The following is a 17,475-nucleotide window of genomic DNA, read 5'->3' on the forward strand; positions in this document are numbered from 1 at the left end:
TCTTGGGGATGGCCGGCAGCCCTTCCATCCCGTTTCTCAGTTCTATACACTGCAGCTCCTCTGGACGTTCACGGCCCGCCTGGGAGAGTTCACCTATCATCTCGGTGCTCGGTGCTCAGCCCGGGCCGGTCGGGCGAGGGGCCAGGCGGCCGCCCCACGGGCCTCCCCCGTGGCCTGGGCGCCATCCACAGGAGCAGCGCCACGTGAACTTTTCTCTCCCCAGAAGGGGAAATAGGTAATTTAGTGGGACACTGTGATCAGGTCAGGAATGAACCCGATTTGGATTTTCAGCTAGAGAAAAAACCAAGTATGGGGCACCAAAAATTAAAAGAAATTTATAAAGGCGTTTCATTGTTTGTAACAGCTAGAACATACAGGTCCCAGAAAGCCCGAGGCGGGGTCAAGCTCTCTAGTGGCAACACTTAAGATGTATGAATCCCATAGGCATTGGTACGCAAGTCTATCCCCGAGACACACACGCATCTGCGCGTGGATACAGAGGGTCTGGCTTCCCCAGGCCGGGAGGAAGGGACTGCAAGTTTTCTTTAAATGTCGGATAATTCCTTTAAAGGACAAATGACATTTAGAGGGACAGCGGGCTTTTCTTAATAAGCAGAAGCTCTCCCCCCCAAAAAAAATACTCATCCAGGTTTTACTTCAACGTGGAATGGGAAAAGAGTAAAAAGAAGAAGGAAGGAAAGAAGGACGTGGGGGGGAAGGACAGAGAGGGAAGAAAAAGAGAGTTGCTCAGATTTAAATGTTTAAGAACCCTCTGCATCTGTGAGACTGGAGAAATCCTGCAACTTCACCCCTAATACGATAGTCCTTTGATTTTATTTCTACTTGATACAGTTTTAAAGGCCATGTACAAATGTTATACATTTTTATTTTTGTTCTTTTTTTAGGAAAAAATACACAAAAGGCAAAACATCCTCAAATTGTCGTTTTATACAGTGCACAAGGGAATTAAAAATGTGTCACAACGCCGCACTCCTGCAGCAAAAATAGTAAAAAAAAAAAAAAAGGAGGGGATAGTCCTTCATATAATATATATATTTATATAAAACATATGGAAATTTGTTTTTACATGGATCGGTCTTTGTTTCAAATTTACAAGGAATATCTAAAAAAAACTACACGGCAAATATTGCCAACAATGTTACACCATTAATACTGATAACGGAGCGTCTGTGTTAGGGAGGAAAAGGAGAATAAATAACACCATGAGCCTCGCTAGAGTTTAGAAAGTGCCTTAACCATCCTACGCCACGCTGCCCGCCGCCGCGGCCTCCCGCCCTTCCCCGCGCGCTGCCTCCTTCTCCAACCAGAAAGCGAACAGGAGAGACAGGGAGAGAGAAAAACACCCGGAAAACGTCAAAATGAAATTCGAAACAAAACACCCTGAAGAGAAGGAAGGAGAAAGGAGGGCGGGCGGGCGGCCTGGGGGGTTCGGGCTGGCCAGCCGCTCATTTCTGGACTCCTATTTTCCTTTTCAAGACGAACGGTGGCTTCCAAAAAGCAAGTAATGGGTGCCCCATCCACTTGCGGCAACCGGTGGACACTTGTGGGGTGGGGAGGGGTGGGCTTTGCGCCCTCCTCCCGCGCCCAGCACAGGACGGCTCTAAAGGGAGACAGGAGACACCCCTCACCCCCCAAAAAAGGTACAAAGATAAATACTCAACCGAAGAATGAAAGTATTTGGTAAGGATAAGCATTTGATCGCTTGTTTCCATTTCTTCCGCCGATCTGCCCTCACCATAGCCGCGGGGCCGGGGCGGGCGCCGGGCAGGGGCCGGGCGGGCTCCGGTCCCCATGGAAGGCTTTCTTCCCCGGGAGCAACTGCCCGCCGCCGTCACTGCCGCCGCCGCCGCCACCGCCGGGTCCCGCCAGATCCCACCAGATCGAAAGGAGGAGCAGGCCCCAGCGTCAGCATTTTGGGGTTTGTCAGCCGCGGGGAGGAGGGCGGCGCGGCTGCGGCGGGGCTCGGGCTCCTTCCCGGCGCGGGGCGGGGGTCTGCCGCCGGCAGGCCGGTCCGTCCCGCGTTATACCTCGAGGACGCAGAGTGTCCTTCTGGCGGCGTCCGGGCGCCGGCCGCGCCTACATCACGCAGGGCTTGATGTCCTGGTAGGTGACCTGCTGGTGGTAGTAGGAGCCCCCGCCGGCGGCGGCGTGCACGGAGGACGACGCCATGGCGTTGAAGGAGAACACGAACTCCTTGCGGTCACACATGCTGGGCGACTGCGAGTGGTAGCGGGGGATGCCTGCGGGGAGGGACGCGGGCTGAGCCGGCCGCCGCGCTGGCCCCCAGGGTGCCCGACCACCCCCTCCATGAGCCCCGTCCCGCCCTTCCCACCGCCGGGCGGCAGCTGCTGCGCTGGGCCCCGCGCGGCCCCAGCTCCTCAGTCTCCCACCCTGCCAGCCCGGACAGCCTGTACCCCACCCGCCCCCCGCCCCGTCCTTCCCCAACGAGGCCCAGAAGGCCATGGCGGCCAGGGCAGGCCACCTCTCTTCCTTCCCAGGGGCTGGGGTGTCTGCAGACCGGGAAACCTGGGTCTTGAAAAACAAAGCGTCCCCGGAGCCTGCACCGGGACCCCGCTCGGGTCTGGACGGCCGCAGCCTGCCTCTCACCACCCAGCGCCGGCCACCGCGGCCAGGCTGGACCCGCGAGGCCCGGCTGGCCGCTCGCTAGCGCAGGCCTAACTCCTCCAGTTGGCTGAGCTGGGGGACCCTGAGCCTGCTGTCCTGGGCTGGGGTCCCCTGACTCTACATAGGGACCTTTCTGAGGAGTGAGGACACTTTGGGGACCCCAGAGACACTTCGATGAGAACGGGGCCTACCTGGTCAGGCTGAGGGCGCCCCACAGAGCAGGGCTGGAACGGAGGGGAGCACTGGGGCGTCTCAAATGCCCTCATCCCCCAGAGGTATGGAAGCGGGACCCAGGGGCCCCTGGTAGCGGGTGTCTAGCTAGCCCTCCCACGGAGCCTGAGCCCCAGAAGCCGAGCTGGGCTCAGTGGTCCCCGGTCATCCGCGGGCGGTCACAGAGCCGGCCTCCCTGCTGAGGCCCGGCCTCCGCCCCAAGGCCCGGCCTCCCCTCTCACCTTGGAGGTCGGCCGGGGCGTTGTGGCTGTTCTGGTGCAGGTAGGGCTGGTCCAGGGAGTGCGTGGAGAGGCTGCCGGGCAGGGGGTTGGCCGGGGGGTTGCAGGGGGACAGGGGCTGCTGCTTGATGTAGGAGGAGCCGCTGTTGAGGGCGGCAGAGGCGGCGGGCGGCCAGGCCGCGGCCGAGCCCGAGTAGACGGCATGGGGCTCCATGACCCCGCCGGCGGGTGCGGGCAGCAGGGGCGAGGCGGGCACCGACGCGTCGTGGTGCGGGTAGTCGCCGGCCGCCGCCGAGGCCCCGCAGCCGCCCATGTAGGAGTGGCCACCGTTGGAGGGCAGGTGGGGCACGGAGTGGCCGGGCAGGGCCATGCCGTCCACGTTGCCGGGCAAGTGGCCGTTCATCATGCCCAGGCCGCCGTCCAGCGCCAGGCTGTTGGGCGGGCAGGAGAGGCCTCCGGGCGCGCCCTGGAAGCCGTAGGTGTCCGGGAGGTGGTTGAAGGCCAGCCCGTTCACCATGCTGTACATGGGCTTGAGCGCCTGGCACTTTCTCCGGAAGCCGCGCGGGCGCCGGCGGAACGAGCCTTCCTCGAACATGAACTCGCTGGCCGGGTCGATGGTCCAGTAGTGGCCCTTGCCCGGGCGCCCGAGCCCCTTGGGCAGCTTGATGAAGCACTCGTTGAGCGAGAGGTTGTGGCGCACCGAGTTCTTCCAGCCCTGGTAGGCGCCGCGGAAGAAGGGGAAGCGGCTCTGCAGGAACTGGTAGATCTCGCTGAGCGTCAGGCGCTTGCTGGGCGAGCTCTGGATGGCCATGACGATGAGCGCGATGTACGAGTACGGCGGCTTCTCGGGCCGCCGGATGCCCGCGTTGGTCTTCTTGGCCTTGGCCGGGCCGGACGCCGCGGGGTCCATGGCCGCCGCGCCGCCGCCGCCGCCCCCGCCGCCGCCGTGCGGAGGCTGCTGCTTGTCGGGCGCCGAGGACATCGGGTGGCTGCTCCCGCCGCCGCCGCTGCCGCCGCTGCTCTGCGCCGCCGCGGGCCCGGGAGGAGGAGGAGGAGGAGGAGGAAGGGGAGGGGGCGGGGAGGGGCGGGGGAGGGGGCGCGCGCCCGGCCCGCGCCTCTGCCGTCAGCGCGGCCGCCCGGCCCGGCCCGCCCTCCCCGGGAGCCGCGGCCCACCCCCCCCCCCGCCCCGTCCCCTCCTCCCGTCCCCCCCGCCTCCCCGCCCTCCCTCCCGGGGAGCAGCCTGGCGCAGGGCCGCGCGCCCAGGCGCCGCCTCCCGGGCCCGCGGCCGTGCGCCCCCCCCCCCCCGGCCGGGAGCAGCGCCGGGGCCCCGCCGCCCGCCCCGCTCCGCCCCGCGCGCCCTCCCCGCCCGCGCCGCCTCCAGCCGGGCGAGCGAGCGAGCGCGCGCCCTCCGCCCGCGGCTCGGCCCCGGCCCCGGAAACGCGCCGGCCACCCCCGGCCTTGCCCGACGCGCACGGCCCGCGCCGCGGCCGCCTCCAGCCGCGGCTCCCGGCAGGCACCGGCCCGGGCCGCACGGCGGCGCGCGGCGACTCGCCGGACGCGGGCGGAAAACGAAAGCGCGGGGCTCCGCGCCCGGCGGAGCCGCGGGGTCCCCGGGTAACGGACGCGCGCCCGCCCGCCCGCCCGCGCCTGCGCCCCGCGGGCCCGGTCCGCGCCCGGCACCCGCGCGCGGTGCCCACGCGCCCCGCGGCCCCGCACGTGCGCGCCCGCCCCGCGGGGTCAGCCCGACCCCCCCGTCCGAGGTCACGCGTGGCGACCCTCCCCCCGCGCCCCCGCTCGGGGCGCCCGGGCCCCGGCCCTTCCAAGCACAAGTCCCGGCTTCCTGAGCGGTGGCCGGGCCCGGGCAGGAAGTTTACGCGGCTCGGAGTAAACACGTTCTGGAGGGTTCTTCAGTGATCATAATAGAGGGCTGGGGGGGGGGGGGGTTGGCCCGGAGCCTCCGCGGGCTCGGCCTGCGGCGCCGCGCGCCGGCCCCGTTCCGGGAAGCTGAGGGCGCGGGCGGGAGCGGGGCCCGGGAGCCGGGGCCGGGGAGCCGGGCGGCGGAGGGCGGAGGGCGGCTCGCGCGGACGCGCCCTCCCCGGCCGCCCTCGCCGCGCCGAGGCCGGGCGCCACGCAGCGCGCGCGGACCAGGTGAGTGCGGGTCCCTCGCTGGGCGCGAGGCGGGGGGGGGCGCCCTCCCCACCGGTGCCCCGCGGCGGAGGCGGGCTGGGGGGCGGCCCGGGTCCTCTGCGGGTCGGCGCCGACGCCGGGCAGCGGCGTCCCGGCCGGAGCCGGGGCCTGCGGCGCTTCAAAGCCCCCGGCCCCGCGGCTCCCCGCGCCCCGTCGCCTCGCGGGCGCCTGGCACGTCCGTGTGAGAGCCGGGTGGCCGGGGGAGGTGGCCCCGCGCTGCCGCCTCCTCGGGCGGAGCCGGGTCGCAGCAGGGTCCGCGGAGCGCGGCCGGGGGAGAGGACGGGCGCGGGCGAACCCCCGCCCGGTCACGCAGCCCACCTGCTGTCCACGTCCTCAGAGTCGGGCCCGCCGCGGGGCGCCCGGCCTCCCCGCCCCGCAGCCGCCCGCGCCCCCACCGCTGCGAGGTGCTGCCCGCCTGCACACGCGTCTCCCCCAGACCCCGGGCGCCCCGCAGTCGAGGGGGAGTTCGGAGAAGTGCCTACACCCGCCGGCCCCCAAAGGTGAGGTAGAACTCCCCCTTCTGCCCAGCCCTCCCCCCAGGTTCCTCCGAGGCCAAGTGGACTTATCATCCACGAAGCTGGGGGGGGCTGCGGCCGTGGGGGCCGTGCCCCTCTCCCTGAGGTCTGCGTTGCCGCCCTTCCTGCTTCATAGACCCCGATGCGGCACCCTAGGTCTTGGGGTGAGGGATCTCAGGGCTCCCTGGCCTTGCTGGGCAGGGGCAGTGGAGCCAGGGTTCCATTTGTCTTCTGTGTATTCCTTAGGCCTGGGGGGGCGGGGATGTGAGGGGAGCCAGGCCCCGGGAGAAGGAAGGAATGAGCTCCCCCCCCCCCCCCCCCCCGCTCATTCCCCAATTTTGGGAAAAGCTGCAGCCAGGAGAGCTCTCCACGAGTCCAGAAAGCGCGCCCTGGCCCCCAAGGCACCCTGTGAGGGCCTCCTTAACGGTGCATCTTTCAGATTGGGGTCCCCCCTCCTGAGAACGGGGCGGGGGGAATGCTGGATTAGCCGCACGTTCCTTCCAGGACAGGTGCCTCAGCGCCGGCCTCCTGGGCTCGGGGGCCAGAGACTCTCTGGAAAATCAGTCGTTAGAATGACCCGGAAAACCACCAGCCCAGGGACAGTCAGAGACCTGTCAAGTGCTGGTGGCCCAGCGTGCAGCAGGTCTGCTCACTCTACAAGCCGCCCGGGTGACCACCTCGCCCCGGCCGCGGCCCGGCCGACCCCACCCGCCAGGCACCCACATCTGCGTGAAGTTCCCCCGTGCACGATGCACACCTTCCAGGGTGCCCCCGACCTCTCCAGGGCCCTCTCCACAGCCCACACCTCTCTGTGCGTGACGCCGCCCAGCATGTGCCTCAGAAGCCCCCGCGGGGTCACTCTACCCCCCGTCTTTGCAGGTGTGCTTAAGGGGTACTCCGTCCCCCAGAGTGGGCAGCGGCCCCTATCCTCCAGGGTGGGCGGCGGCGTGGGTGCAGGGGTGAGGGCCTCTGGAGGCAGGGCAGAGCTGCTTCCCTGCAGTTTCCCTCTGACGGGCTCTGCACCCCCTCACTTTGGGGTGCTGTTTAAATTGCCCGTGCCTTCGTTTCTTCATCCAAACAAAATGGGGTGATGTGGGCACCGTCTCCTGGGCTGAGGGGGAGGGTCCGACCCCCACTCGCCCCCCCCCCAGCCAGAAGCACGGACGGACAGTGGGAGAATCACGGGGGCCGGCCCGTGCGCAGCTCTCCACTCGTGGCTTACAGCTCCTAACGACCCCCCACCCACCCCATCCCAAATCAACTGTGCGCCCCAGGAATCCCCAAGCTGGGGAGGGGCTCGTGAAAGCAGACCCGCCCGGGCCGCCTCTGCTCCCCAGGACAAGGCACTTTTACTGGCTAATTGCTTAAGTGAAGCCGAAGGCCTCGAGCGCAGTAACCCGAGCAGGGAACCAGATCCAGCCGGGGCTGTGCCGGGTGGGGGCGGGGGGGGGCAGCCGGCCACCCACCGCGAGGGCAGCCGCACCCCCCTGCCCCTCCCCTGAGCCCCCTGCAGGGTGAGGTCCAAGCGTGGCCTCTAGGTAGGGCAGCCCAGCCAGACCCGCAGGGGTGCCAGGGGCGGGGAAGAGGGTGTGGGGCGGGAAGGGCAGGAAGACCCTGCAGGGGCACGAGGGCGGGGTGGGGAGAAGACATTCAGGGTGCAAATTCAGCTCTTGTGTATGCAGGATGACAGCAGAGAAGGTAGGGTTCCTGGGAGGTAGGGTGCTGTGCGCCCCTATTGGAAGTTACCTTGACTGGGACCTCCTACCCTTCCACGGTTGCTGGGGGCAGAGGTGGAATGCGGGTGGCGGGTGTGAAGGCGTGCAAACACTTGTGGCCATGTTCCAGTGTGGGGTGGCTCACCGTGCAACAAAGATTTGAAGACTGGAACAGTATAACCTGCTGTGTCTGTCACTGTTGGAGTGAGTGAGTCTTCCTGCACAGAGCACATGAGGAGATGCATGTGCGTGGCCGACGCTGGGTCCTGGGGTGTGTGCAGGCCGCCCCCCACCGTTGCGGGGTGTTGCAGGAAACGGACGCGGTGGCACGATGCACATGTGTGTGTTCTCTGGGGGTTCAGGGCCTGGCACTTCTGAAGGCAGCTACAGTTGATGCCATAGGTGCTGATGTCACAGCCGGGCGGCAGGGCTCACTCAGCACGGAGGTTCATGAGGAGATCCTCCAGGTGCAGACGCTCCTGCCCCCCAACTCCCAGGGCAGCATGGGGGGGGCTGCGTTCTAACATGTACAGAGCTCACAGCTGGACAGTCACTGGGCCCGCCTGACCCCCTCCCCATGAGATCCAGGAGCTCACCAGCTCACACCCGCACCACACCGTGTTCTGTAGCAATGGGAGACAGTGGTGGCGGTGCCTGGGCGAGGAGGCATGTGAGGACTCTTGTTTTCTGCTCTTCATGGGCCTGCAGCCAAATTCCCTACCTACCAGGATGAGGGCTCTCCTGGGGAGGGGCCCCGAGGCCCCGGGGGAGGCCCGTGCTGGGCTCTGACATTTGGGGGAACTGATCTACTTGTACCGTCACTGTCACTGTCCACCAAACACCAACAGAGTGAGTGGGAGTGGAAGGGGCAGGGGAGGCAGCCCCCCTCTGCCTCGCCCAGCAAGAGTTTGGGGTGCAGCTGCAACAAGGGTAGTTTCTCTCTGGGGGGATCTGTGTCAGCAAGAGGTTCCTAGTTTGGTTCAACAGACAAAGCAGGAAAGGAGGAAGGGAGAGAGGGAAGGTGGGAAGGAAGGAAGGAAGGAAGGAGGGAGGGAGGGAGGGAGGGAGGGGGGAGATGGAGAAAGAGCAAGGAGAGACAGAAGGAGAGAAAGAAGGATGAGCTCACCCCGTTCCTCTTGGCCCTTTTACCTAAACGCACGCATTTTCCATGACGCTCTTCAGTGAAATATTTGACAACATAGCAACCCAGGAATTTCCAGCTCTCTTCCCTGTGAGAGTTCGGGGCGTTTGCTGGCGGGAGCAGGGCTTGCGGCTCCCCAGCCTGGGACCTCCTGGCCCTGGGCTGCGTCCCCCTGCGCCCCGAGGCCGGGGCTTCGTGTGTGTGTGTGTGTGTGTGTGTGTGTGTGTGTGTGTGTGTGTGTGTGTGTGTGTGTGTGTGTGTGTGTGTGTGTGTGTGTGTGTGTAGGGCTTCCAGAACTTGCTTCTGTCCTGGTGCTGTTCAGAGGAAGGGAGGGGAGGAGGGGGAGACGATGGGAGAGGAGAGGGAAACGAATGGGTTTCAAATATAATTAAATTTAAGGGAGCAGGTAGGTTTTTTTCAGAGCAAGAGCAAGCTGTACCCCAAGGCACGTGTGCAGCTGAGAACTGAGGGCAAAGACGGAGGGGGACCCCAAGAAATGTGTCCGGTGTGCAGGAGTGAAAGGGGAGCTTGTCTGGATTTGTTTCCTAATCAAAAGCAGCCGCGTCACTGGTCCCCAGAACCCTGCGGTGCGCACGCGGGTGCCGGCTGGCCTCCGTGGGTGTCGCCCGTGCATGTGATCAGCACCGCCAGGGCACTGAAAGCAGGGGTCAGGCGCGCGGGGAAGGGCCCTGAGGCGGAGGGGGTTCAGCGGCCGGGGGAGGAAACTCCTCCCCACCCCCAGGCTGCCCTTCGGCCTTTCGCCCCAGCGGGGTTGAGGCCCCAGCTCCCCGGTGTCCCGGGATTGGAGCTTGGATGGGGATAGACCAGCCTGCTTTTGTGCGGTGGGGACTGTGGGTGAGGTGACTCCTGGATCTGCGGTCTGGGAGCCCGTGGGTGCATTTGGAGTGGAGACGGGGAGACGGGGGCCCGAGGAGGGTTCCATACCAGAACTGAGGGGGCCTGTAGAAGTTGGGGGGAGGGAGTGGGGCCACAGGAGACTGGCAGAGATGGGGGTGAAGGCCAGGCAGGCAGAGCTCACGGGGTGGATGGTTCCCAGGATGAGCTGCGGGTAGGCCTTGGTAAGAAGGGGTTTGGGAGTGCCTTCACTCTGATTTAGCACCCAGCCTGTGTGTGTGTGGGGGGGGAGGGTCCCCAGAGGAGAAGAGTACATTCCTGCCCTGGGCCTAGCTGCAACGTTTGAATCTTGGGCAGATGCTTGCAGGCGGGTATCTGTCCACCCACAGGGCCAACGGGTGGTGGTGGGGGGACAAACACCAGACTTGAACGGAGCAGGAGGGGGCTCAAGCGTAGATTCAAACCGTGTCACAATTGTTAAGTGCACAAACGTGGCCACGTGCGTTTAGGAACTTGGAGTTCAGGGCCTCCGCGCCTCATTTTTCTCAACTTCCAGACAAGATCAGGGTGAGGCCCCTGGTGGGTGGTGCGGAGGTCAGAGGAGTCAGCCGTGGCCGGCTGGGGTTGACGGTCCCAGGTGCAGAGGCCCAGGGGGCGCAGGGTCTGGGTGGCTGCTTGGCCGCTACGGCAGAAGAGGCAGTGGGTGGAAATCGGTGGTGGGCCTTTGGTGGCATGGAGCACGGTCGCTTTTCTGCCACGGCTCTGGAGAAGAGCGCAGGCTCAGAGGGGTCTGCTAGGGCCCCCCCAGAACTGGGTGGATTTGTGTGGGCACAGTGGACCCTGCCCATTGGGGCTGAGCCGTGGGCAGAAGCTTCCAGGGCTCCCCATAAACCCTGATGGGGTGCCCAGGAGAGCTGGCTCTCTACCTTCCAGCTGTGTGCTTTCTGTGCGGCTGCCTGACCTCTCTGAACCCCGTTCCTCCTTTGCATCTAGGCTGCCGTGAAGTCTGGGGGCCGGATAGCTTTATCATTAGAGATCGTTACACACCTGCTATGTACGAATGTGGCTAGTATTTAGAGAATTGCTACAAACCCATTTTCATGGCACCGACCGGGCTAATGGGAAAGGTCTAATAAATGCAGAGTCGCTTTTAAGGCAATGCCATGGGACCCTGTGGAAGCCCCACCTTGAGCTACGGGAGCGAGCGATGCCGGCGAAGACGCCTTCCAACGCTGTTGACTAAGGCAGGGTTCCTACCTCCCAGCTCTGCACACTTAATAATAAAAAAGTGGCCTTCGGCCGTGGTCTGCTCGGCACCCTCTCCCAAAAGAGCAGGGAGGCGTGCGCTGCCAGCTCTGCTCCTGGCCTCCAGGTCCAGAGGAGGCGCGGGAGAGAGAGGAGGCTCGGGAGAGGAGGCTCGGGCCATCACGAGCACGGCCGATCTCATCTCGCGGGTGTCAGGGAATCTTTCTTTACCAAGTTTGTTTTCAACGCCTGGGATGGGTGCTGAGCCAAAAAGACCCCTGGGGCTGCCCTCCCTCTGCTCCCCCCCCCAGAGAAAAACTCCTGGGCGGAATTCCTTGGGGAGCAGAGCGGACCAGCCAGGCCCTGCCGCCCACAGGCCCTGGCAGCAGAGCCCCTTCCAGTTCAGCGTGCACGCCTCTGCCCCGGCCCAGGGTGGGCTTTGGCTTTGCATTCAGTGCTCACCAGTTTTCTACCCTGAAATTAAAAAAAAAATTCCAGTAGACATTAAAGCATAAGGTTATCCCGAGTTTCCAGTTCTTAAAGAGGCAGATCCTCTCTTCACCTTCTGACAAGAGCTCGGACACCGATTCGTTCTGAAAACGAGTTCTTCCGTGCGCTTGGACTGTGTGTGAGCCCGCAGTGCTTCTCGGCAAAGCGTGCGCTTTACCCAGTTCTGTTCCCCGCAGGGGAGGTGGGCAGGGTCGGCTGGTTTTTAAAGAACGCACAAACGGTGCTGGGTGTGTTTTCTTAGGCTCCCCGTGTCCAGCCCACCTCTCCCCGCCTCCGTTCTCTCTGGAAAGGTCCGGGTGTGAGTTCCACCCGCCCCTCGGCTCCCCGCGCTCCTCCAAATTGGGCTGAGTCCCATTAAATTCACCGCGAAAACTAACTTAATTAGCAGGCAAACGGGCTCTCTTGTGGGAGCAGACAAGTGCCGACTCCCCCTTTGCCTCCCCCCACCCCGCGTTTTCTCCCTCTGTCCCTCCGTCCGGGCATTTTCTGCTCTGGCCACCTGCCCCAGGCTCCTTTCGAACCAGCCCAGACTCACTCTGCTTTCTCAACTCTGACTGGAACATTCTTTCTGTCATTTCCCAGAAAAGCGCCGTGGAGAGCTGAGTTCGGCCGAGGCGGTGCGGCCGGCACTGGGCGAGCGGAAAGCGCGTGTGCGCGTGCAGGGCAGAGGCGGTGTGGGCCTGCGGGGTCCCGCGGGGGTCCCGCACCCGGCGCGCTGCTGCCGCTGTGGAAGGAGACCAGCGGTTCTTTTTAAGCGTGGTTTGGGCTAATGATGGGGCCGGGTGCTGGCTGGGCGGACGCGGTGTTTATTTTACGCTAGCGGCCGGGGGAGGGGGCCGGGCGCGGGGCGCTGGAGCCACACGCAGGCTCCGGTGCCCAGGGAAGCGCGTTGGTGCCCCTTCCCGCCAGTCTCCTCTCCCGTTTCCTGCCCGCTGGGCTCGGCCGTGCGGGCGTCGGGGTGGACTCAGGCTGCCTTCCGCCGGGCAGCAGGCTGGTGCCGGCCTTGGGGAGACCAAGCCCCGCATCTCCCCACCCGGACGCCGCGTTCGGCTCTGCACTCACCTCGGGGTGCGACCTAGAGCCCTGGGGCCGCGGCTCCACACCAGAACCCGAGATCCCGCCGCCAAGGGGTGCTTCCGGAACGTTCCCTCTGCTACCCCCCCCCCCCGCCCCCGGAGCCGCTGCGGGAGAAAGGTCGTTCCAGCCTTCCCCCCTCGACCAGAGTGAGAGGATGCGGGATGCCGTCGGGTGCGGAGGCCAGGCGGGCTTGCTGGCCAGAGGACTCCGAGGGACGCATCTCCCCTGCACAGGTGGGTGACCAGGGCGGGGGCTCCGGTGTGAGCGGCCCCCATGCCAGGCCCCGACAGCCTGCGGATCCCCCAAACGCGGGATCCCGGACCGCGTGCCGGTGCCCCTTAAACGCAGGGCACCACCGGCGTTCAATTCCCACGGGCGCAGGCCCACACGTGCGGACAGACTTGAAGACCCAAGGGCCTGGGGTGTCTGGGGCTGTGCCCCGTGGGGAGGGCCGCCCTATGTCCAGGCCAGGGTCCAGGCTGGGGTCCCGGGTCACTCTCCCCCGCCCAGACCCTTTTCCCGCCCCTTCAGAGGGAGAGCTGGAAGCTGCGGGCGGGCGGGCAGGTCGGGAGGCCTGTGCGCTTTATCTGGGCGGCTTCACTGTGAGTGTGTGGTGACAACTCGGCGCGTCCTCGTCCTCGGGGGCTCCGAGGCCGCCCACCCGGGTGACGGCTGGTCTGTGGGGTGCGCCCGCCCCGGGGTAGCCCAGGGCTGCAAAGCCGACCAGGCCCCGGCGGACCAGGTGCCCGGGCCTGGCAGGGGGCGGGGCGCAGGGACCTTTCCCGGCGAAGTAGGTGGCCGTGTATATTTTTGTTCAAGTGGTGTTTATGTTAATGAAAAGGATGGAATTACAAACAGCCGGCGGGAGCGCGCGGCGGGGTCCGCGTGCAATCAAAGGGCGCGCGCCCGCCCACCCCGGGGCTTTTACCAGAACCCCTTCCTGCCGGCTGGGAGAACCGTACCGAACCCCACTCTTTAACCCCCTCCCCAGCCCCGGCTCTGACCGCAATCACCCCCCCAACCCGGGAAGGCCGGCAGCTCTCCCCCCCCAGGCCTCGCCGGGGTGACCAGGTTTGTGCACGAGAAAAACAGATCTCAGCGCAGTTTCTAAAGTGGCCCGGAGCCTGGGGCGGCGAACCCCACGCTCCCCGGGGCGGAAGTCCTGTCTTTTTATGCTGCAGTATCATTAAACAGGGTCTCTAGGTTTGTTTCCCAGCCCGGACCCCCCCCCCCCCGCCGCCCAGCAGAAGTAGCTGGGCTCCCCATCAGCACCGGCGTCCCCTATCCCAAGAAAGCCTTTCCTCTTCTTTCCGCCCTGCCCTCCCAGTGGGAAGGAAGGAGCTACCCAGCCCTTCCTCAGCTAAATGAGGCTCAGGGGTAGGAAAAGCCAAGCGGGAGCAAACTGCGCCCAGCGGGTGGATTCCGGCGCCTGCTGGAGGCTGGCGGAGGCCGGGCCGGCCGAGCCCGAGGGAGGAGGGAGGAGGGAGGAGGGAGGCTGGGTAGGAAAGGTGTTGCCTGGACCTGAGCCCGGCCGGCTGCCAGAGGCCAGCTTCCTTCCAAAGGAGTCAAGGTCCCTTTCCAGACTCAGGTGTGGGGGTGAGGGGCAGAGGGAAGCTGCCCAGCCGAGGGGACACCCGGGCAGGCCCCTCCTCTCTGCTTCCTCCTGCCCGCGGACCTGGCAGCCGGATGTCAGCCCTGAAGGCCTGAATCACCGGGGCTGAAGAAACCAACCAGATGCAAAGCAGGGGAGAGAGGAGAGGGGGCAAGAAAGGAGAGGAGGGGAGAGGAGGGGAGAGGGGGAGGAGAGGAGAGGAGGGGAGAGGGGGAGGAGAGGAGGGAAGACGGGAGAAGGGGAAAGAGAGGAGAGGAGGGGAGAGGGGGAGGAGAGGAGAGGGGAAGAGAAGAGAGGGGAAAAGAAGGAAAAGGAGGGGGAAAGGAGAGGGGGGAAAAGGAGAGGGGGAGGAAGAGGAGAAGGTGGTCGCTGGGCCCCATACTAGTCCCGCCCCTCCCCCTCCCTGGCCCTTGGGGTGATTTATCTTGAGTTCCAGGTAGAGAAGCTGCTGGTGGGGGCGGGGCTCCCCCAAGGGAGCAGAGGCACTGTGGCCTGATGATGAGGTCTGTGGAATTGTTGGGACAGCCACAGGTCTCTAGACAGGAGGTGCAGAGCCAGGTGTACAGCGGCAGCCCCGAGCCTTAGGCCGCTCCCACCCTTCAAGCCCCAACCAAGGCCCTCTCAGGCCGAGTTCCTGGCATCCTTAGAGAAGCCCCAGGAGGGAGAGAGAGTCCTGCAGAATCCATTCCCCTCCCCTGCCCCAGTGGCCGAAGCCAGGGCCTGGGCCCCGCGGGGGGGCCCCCCCCATCTACAAAAACCCTTCAGCAGGTGTGGGGTCTGGGAGGGACTGGGGGAGCAGGGGGTGTGCACGCCGGTACTCAGCCTGCTGCTGGAGGGGCATCGGGACCTGTGTTGGGCGTTACCCACCCTAACCTGGGGTGGGGGCTCCAGGCTCGGCCCGAGGGCGCCCCCTGCCCTCGCTCACCTCCCCGGGCATGGGCGTGGCCCTCGCCGGCCTGGGCACTTTCCCTGGGACCAGCGGATGCCAGATGTCAGCCCCTTGCGCGCCCCCCTGGCCCCCGTGCGCGTCCCGCCATCTTCCCCATCCTGTAATTAAACTCCAGGTCACATCTCCCTGTGACGACGCTATCAGGCCGGCGGCTCATTAAGGCGTATATTTAGCCGTAAAATAGGGGTTGCAGAGAGCGGGAATGAAAATGATCGTGCTCCGGGAATGAATCCTTTTAGCAGAAACCAGAGCTGTTATTTACCACGGAGAACTAAGTACAGGCTGCGTTTTCCAGGCGGCCCCAGCAGGACCAGCCTCGTCTCCAGGCCCTGTCCTGCTCTGCCTGCACCCCAACAACGGCCAGGCACCAGGTGCGAATCTAGCCGAGGCCTCCCGGGGCAGCACTGCCCTGGATGGGGTTTGGCCTGAGGAGCCTGGGCCGGGAGGGGCCGCACCCCTGGCTGCCTGGGGTGGGTGTACAGGAAAGCTGGAGGAGGATGAAGTCAGACCAGGTCAGGGAGCAGCTCAGGGAGGAAGGTCCTGGCCTCCCGGAGGTAGAGCCTCGGCTGGCCATCTGGGCTCTGGGTTTGATGGCCAGCCCTTCCCTCCCTCTAATCGGCGTGGGGTTGCTGGAGCTGGGGCCCTTGTCACGTCACCCCTCCCGCAGCGTCGGTGCCTCATGTAGGCCCGGTTTCTGTCTGCCCACACCACGTGAGCCAGCCCGGCCGGGCCAGCTGAGACTCCCCGGGAGCCCAGGCCTCCCCCGGGCAGCAGGTGGCCACAGCTGGAACTAGAAGCTTCCAGATGCCCCGGCGGTGCCCATTCTGGCGTGGCAGTGCTCTGGAGGGAGTCGGGGTTGTGTGGGTGGGAACACCCCCAGACATTGCCTTGCGGAAGTGGCCGGTGACCCACAAGCTGCAAATATTTGGATAAACGTCGAGGGAGTCCCGGGCTGGATGCCTGCCCGAGGTTTTCAGGGGGGCCCCACCGCAGGCAAGGCCCCGCGTGGCCACCCTGTGCTGAAAGGAAACGGGGTACCCCTCATTCCAGTTGTTCTGGCCAGCGGTCGAGGGCTGCCTCAGACCTGACCCTGCCCAGGGCTCCTGGGAGCCCGAGAGCCTTAGCCCCATCCCACAGGACAGCTGACACGGCCACACCCCCCAGCACAGCCGGCAGACCCTGCCCCACCCGCCTGGGGACACCCCAACCCACCTGGGGTGCTATCCTCTGCTTGTCCAGCATGGCACCCCCACCAGAGAAATGGGGGGCTGGCCTGTTTGGTTTTGCCTGCCTGCCTGCCTGCCTACCTACCTTCCTTCCTTCCTTCCTTCCTTCCTTCCTTCCTTCCTTCCCTCCTTCCTTCCTTCCTTCCTTCCTTCCTTCCTTCCTTCCTTCCTTCCTTCCCTCCTTCCTTCCCTCTTTCCTTCCTTCCCTCCTTCCTTCCTTCCTTCCCTCCTTCCCTCCTTCCCTTTCCTGCCTGTCTCCTGGTCCTGGGGCTTGAACTCAGGGCCTGGGCCTGTGGCTTTGCTTTCCCACTCAGGGCTAACTCTCTCACTCGAGCCGCAGCTCCACTTGAGGCTTGCTGGTGTTGCTTGGAGTCTCTGTGGGTTCCTGCCCAGGCTGGCTTCGAGTGTGATGCTCAGGCCTCAGCCTCCTGGACCGGCTGCCGCTGGCCTCTGGGCCTCTTGGTCAGTCCTCGGGGTGTGTGCCGGCGTGCGGAGGAGTGAGCGCCCCGTCTCGCTGACGCCCCCCCCCATCTCCGCCACCTCCTCCCTGCTCCGTCTAGAAGCACCTGCCGGAGTTTCACGGGGTTCCAGCCTCACTACCCTTGGGACTCCTCTCGTTTTCTAGATGGGGGACTGAGCGTCAGAACACTTTAACAAAGCCCAGAGAGCAGACTGGGCTGTCAGCTCTGGGCCGACCCTGCCCCCCCCCCGGGCGCGGTGGGGGTGGTGACTGGGGTCATTCTGGGGTGCAGCCACCAGCTTGACCACTGCAAGGCCCTGTGGAAGTGTTGTGGCAGGAGGCGTTTGGCCTGTAATTTTTGCTCGTTAAGAGAAATGCGTAGTTTCTCGTGCCGGGGGCCCTGGTTTATTTGGGGTGATCTCGTCTGACAGCTCCATGAGGTTTCCTAAGCCCGGCGGTGGAGGCCGCTGGGGCAGCGGGTTAACTGCAGATTAGAGTCTCATGGACTGTGTTCCCTGGGCTGGCTTTGAACCTCAGTCCTCAGAGCTCAGTGTCTTGGGTGGGATTACAGGCGTGAGCTATCGTTGCCCGACAGATGTCCCGCATTTAAGACAGTGTTGGGTACGAAGTGGTGTGGCATCGTCAGAGTAACCCCTCTGTGCCCCCCCCCGTGTCTCCTGGGGATTCCCACGGGAAACACATGGGTGGCTCCTGAGTGACTCGGGGTGCAGTGGAGTGGAGCTGGGGGGGCAAAGCCTGGCACTGGTCTGTGGAGGCTGATTTTTGCGGCTCACTTTCCTGTTTTATTTTGTTCAAGATCAAAAAGGAAAGCAATGAAATTGCCTTTCCTTAAAACAGAAGGATTATTAGCAGCAAGGAATCGCGCAC

At 64.9% G+C, this 17,475-nt stretch overlaps 1 protein-coding gene and 1 long non-coding RNA gene across 2 annotated transcripts in view; one reads left to right on the plus strand and one right to left on the minus strand.

The window, feature by feature from the left end:
- Nucleotides 1–804: 804 nt before the first annotated feature.
- LOC138823515 (forkhead box protein F1) lies at nucleotides 805–4,082 on the minus strand. Its single transcript, XM_070016883.1, has 2 exons — nucleotides 3,099–4,082; nucleotides 805–2,261 (listed from the first exon to the last, which is right to left on the minus strand). Exons 1-2 carry the CDS (start codon nucleotides 4,075–4,077, stop codon nucleotides 2,098–2,100), a joined length of 1,143 nt encoding a protein of 380 aa, XP_069872984.1. The 5' UTR covers nucleotides 4,078–4,082; the 3' UTR covers nucleotides 805–2,097.
- An 8,307-nt stretch (nucleotides 4,083–12,389) lies between these two features.
- LOC138823516 (uncharacterized) overlaps nucleotides 12,390–17,475 on the plus strand; it is a 28,667-nt gene continuing 23,581 nt past the window's right edge. Inside the window, exon 1 of the long non-coding RNA XR_011370845.1 lies at nucleotides 12,390–12,573. This is a non-coding gene — a long non-coding RNA (uncharacterized lncRNA). The remainder of the gene's footprint in view (nucleotides 12,574–17,475) is intronic.

This window comes from Dipodomys merriami, unplaced genomic scaffold (assembly GCF_024711535.1).
Source record: "Dipodomys merriami isolate MVZ:Mamm:240054 unplaced genomic scaffold, mDipMer1.0.p SCAF_120, whole genome shotgun sequence".
Taxonomy (NCBI): Eukaryota; Metazoa; Chordata; class Mammalia; order Rodentia; family Heteromyidae; genus Dipodomys; species Dipodomys merriami.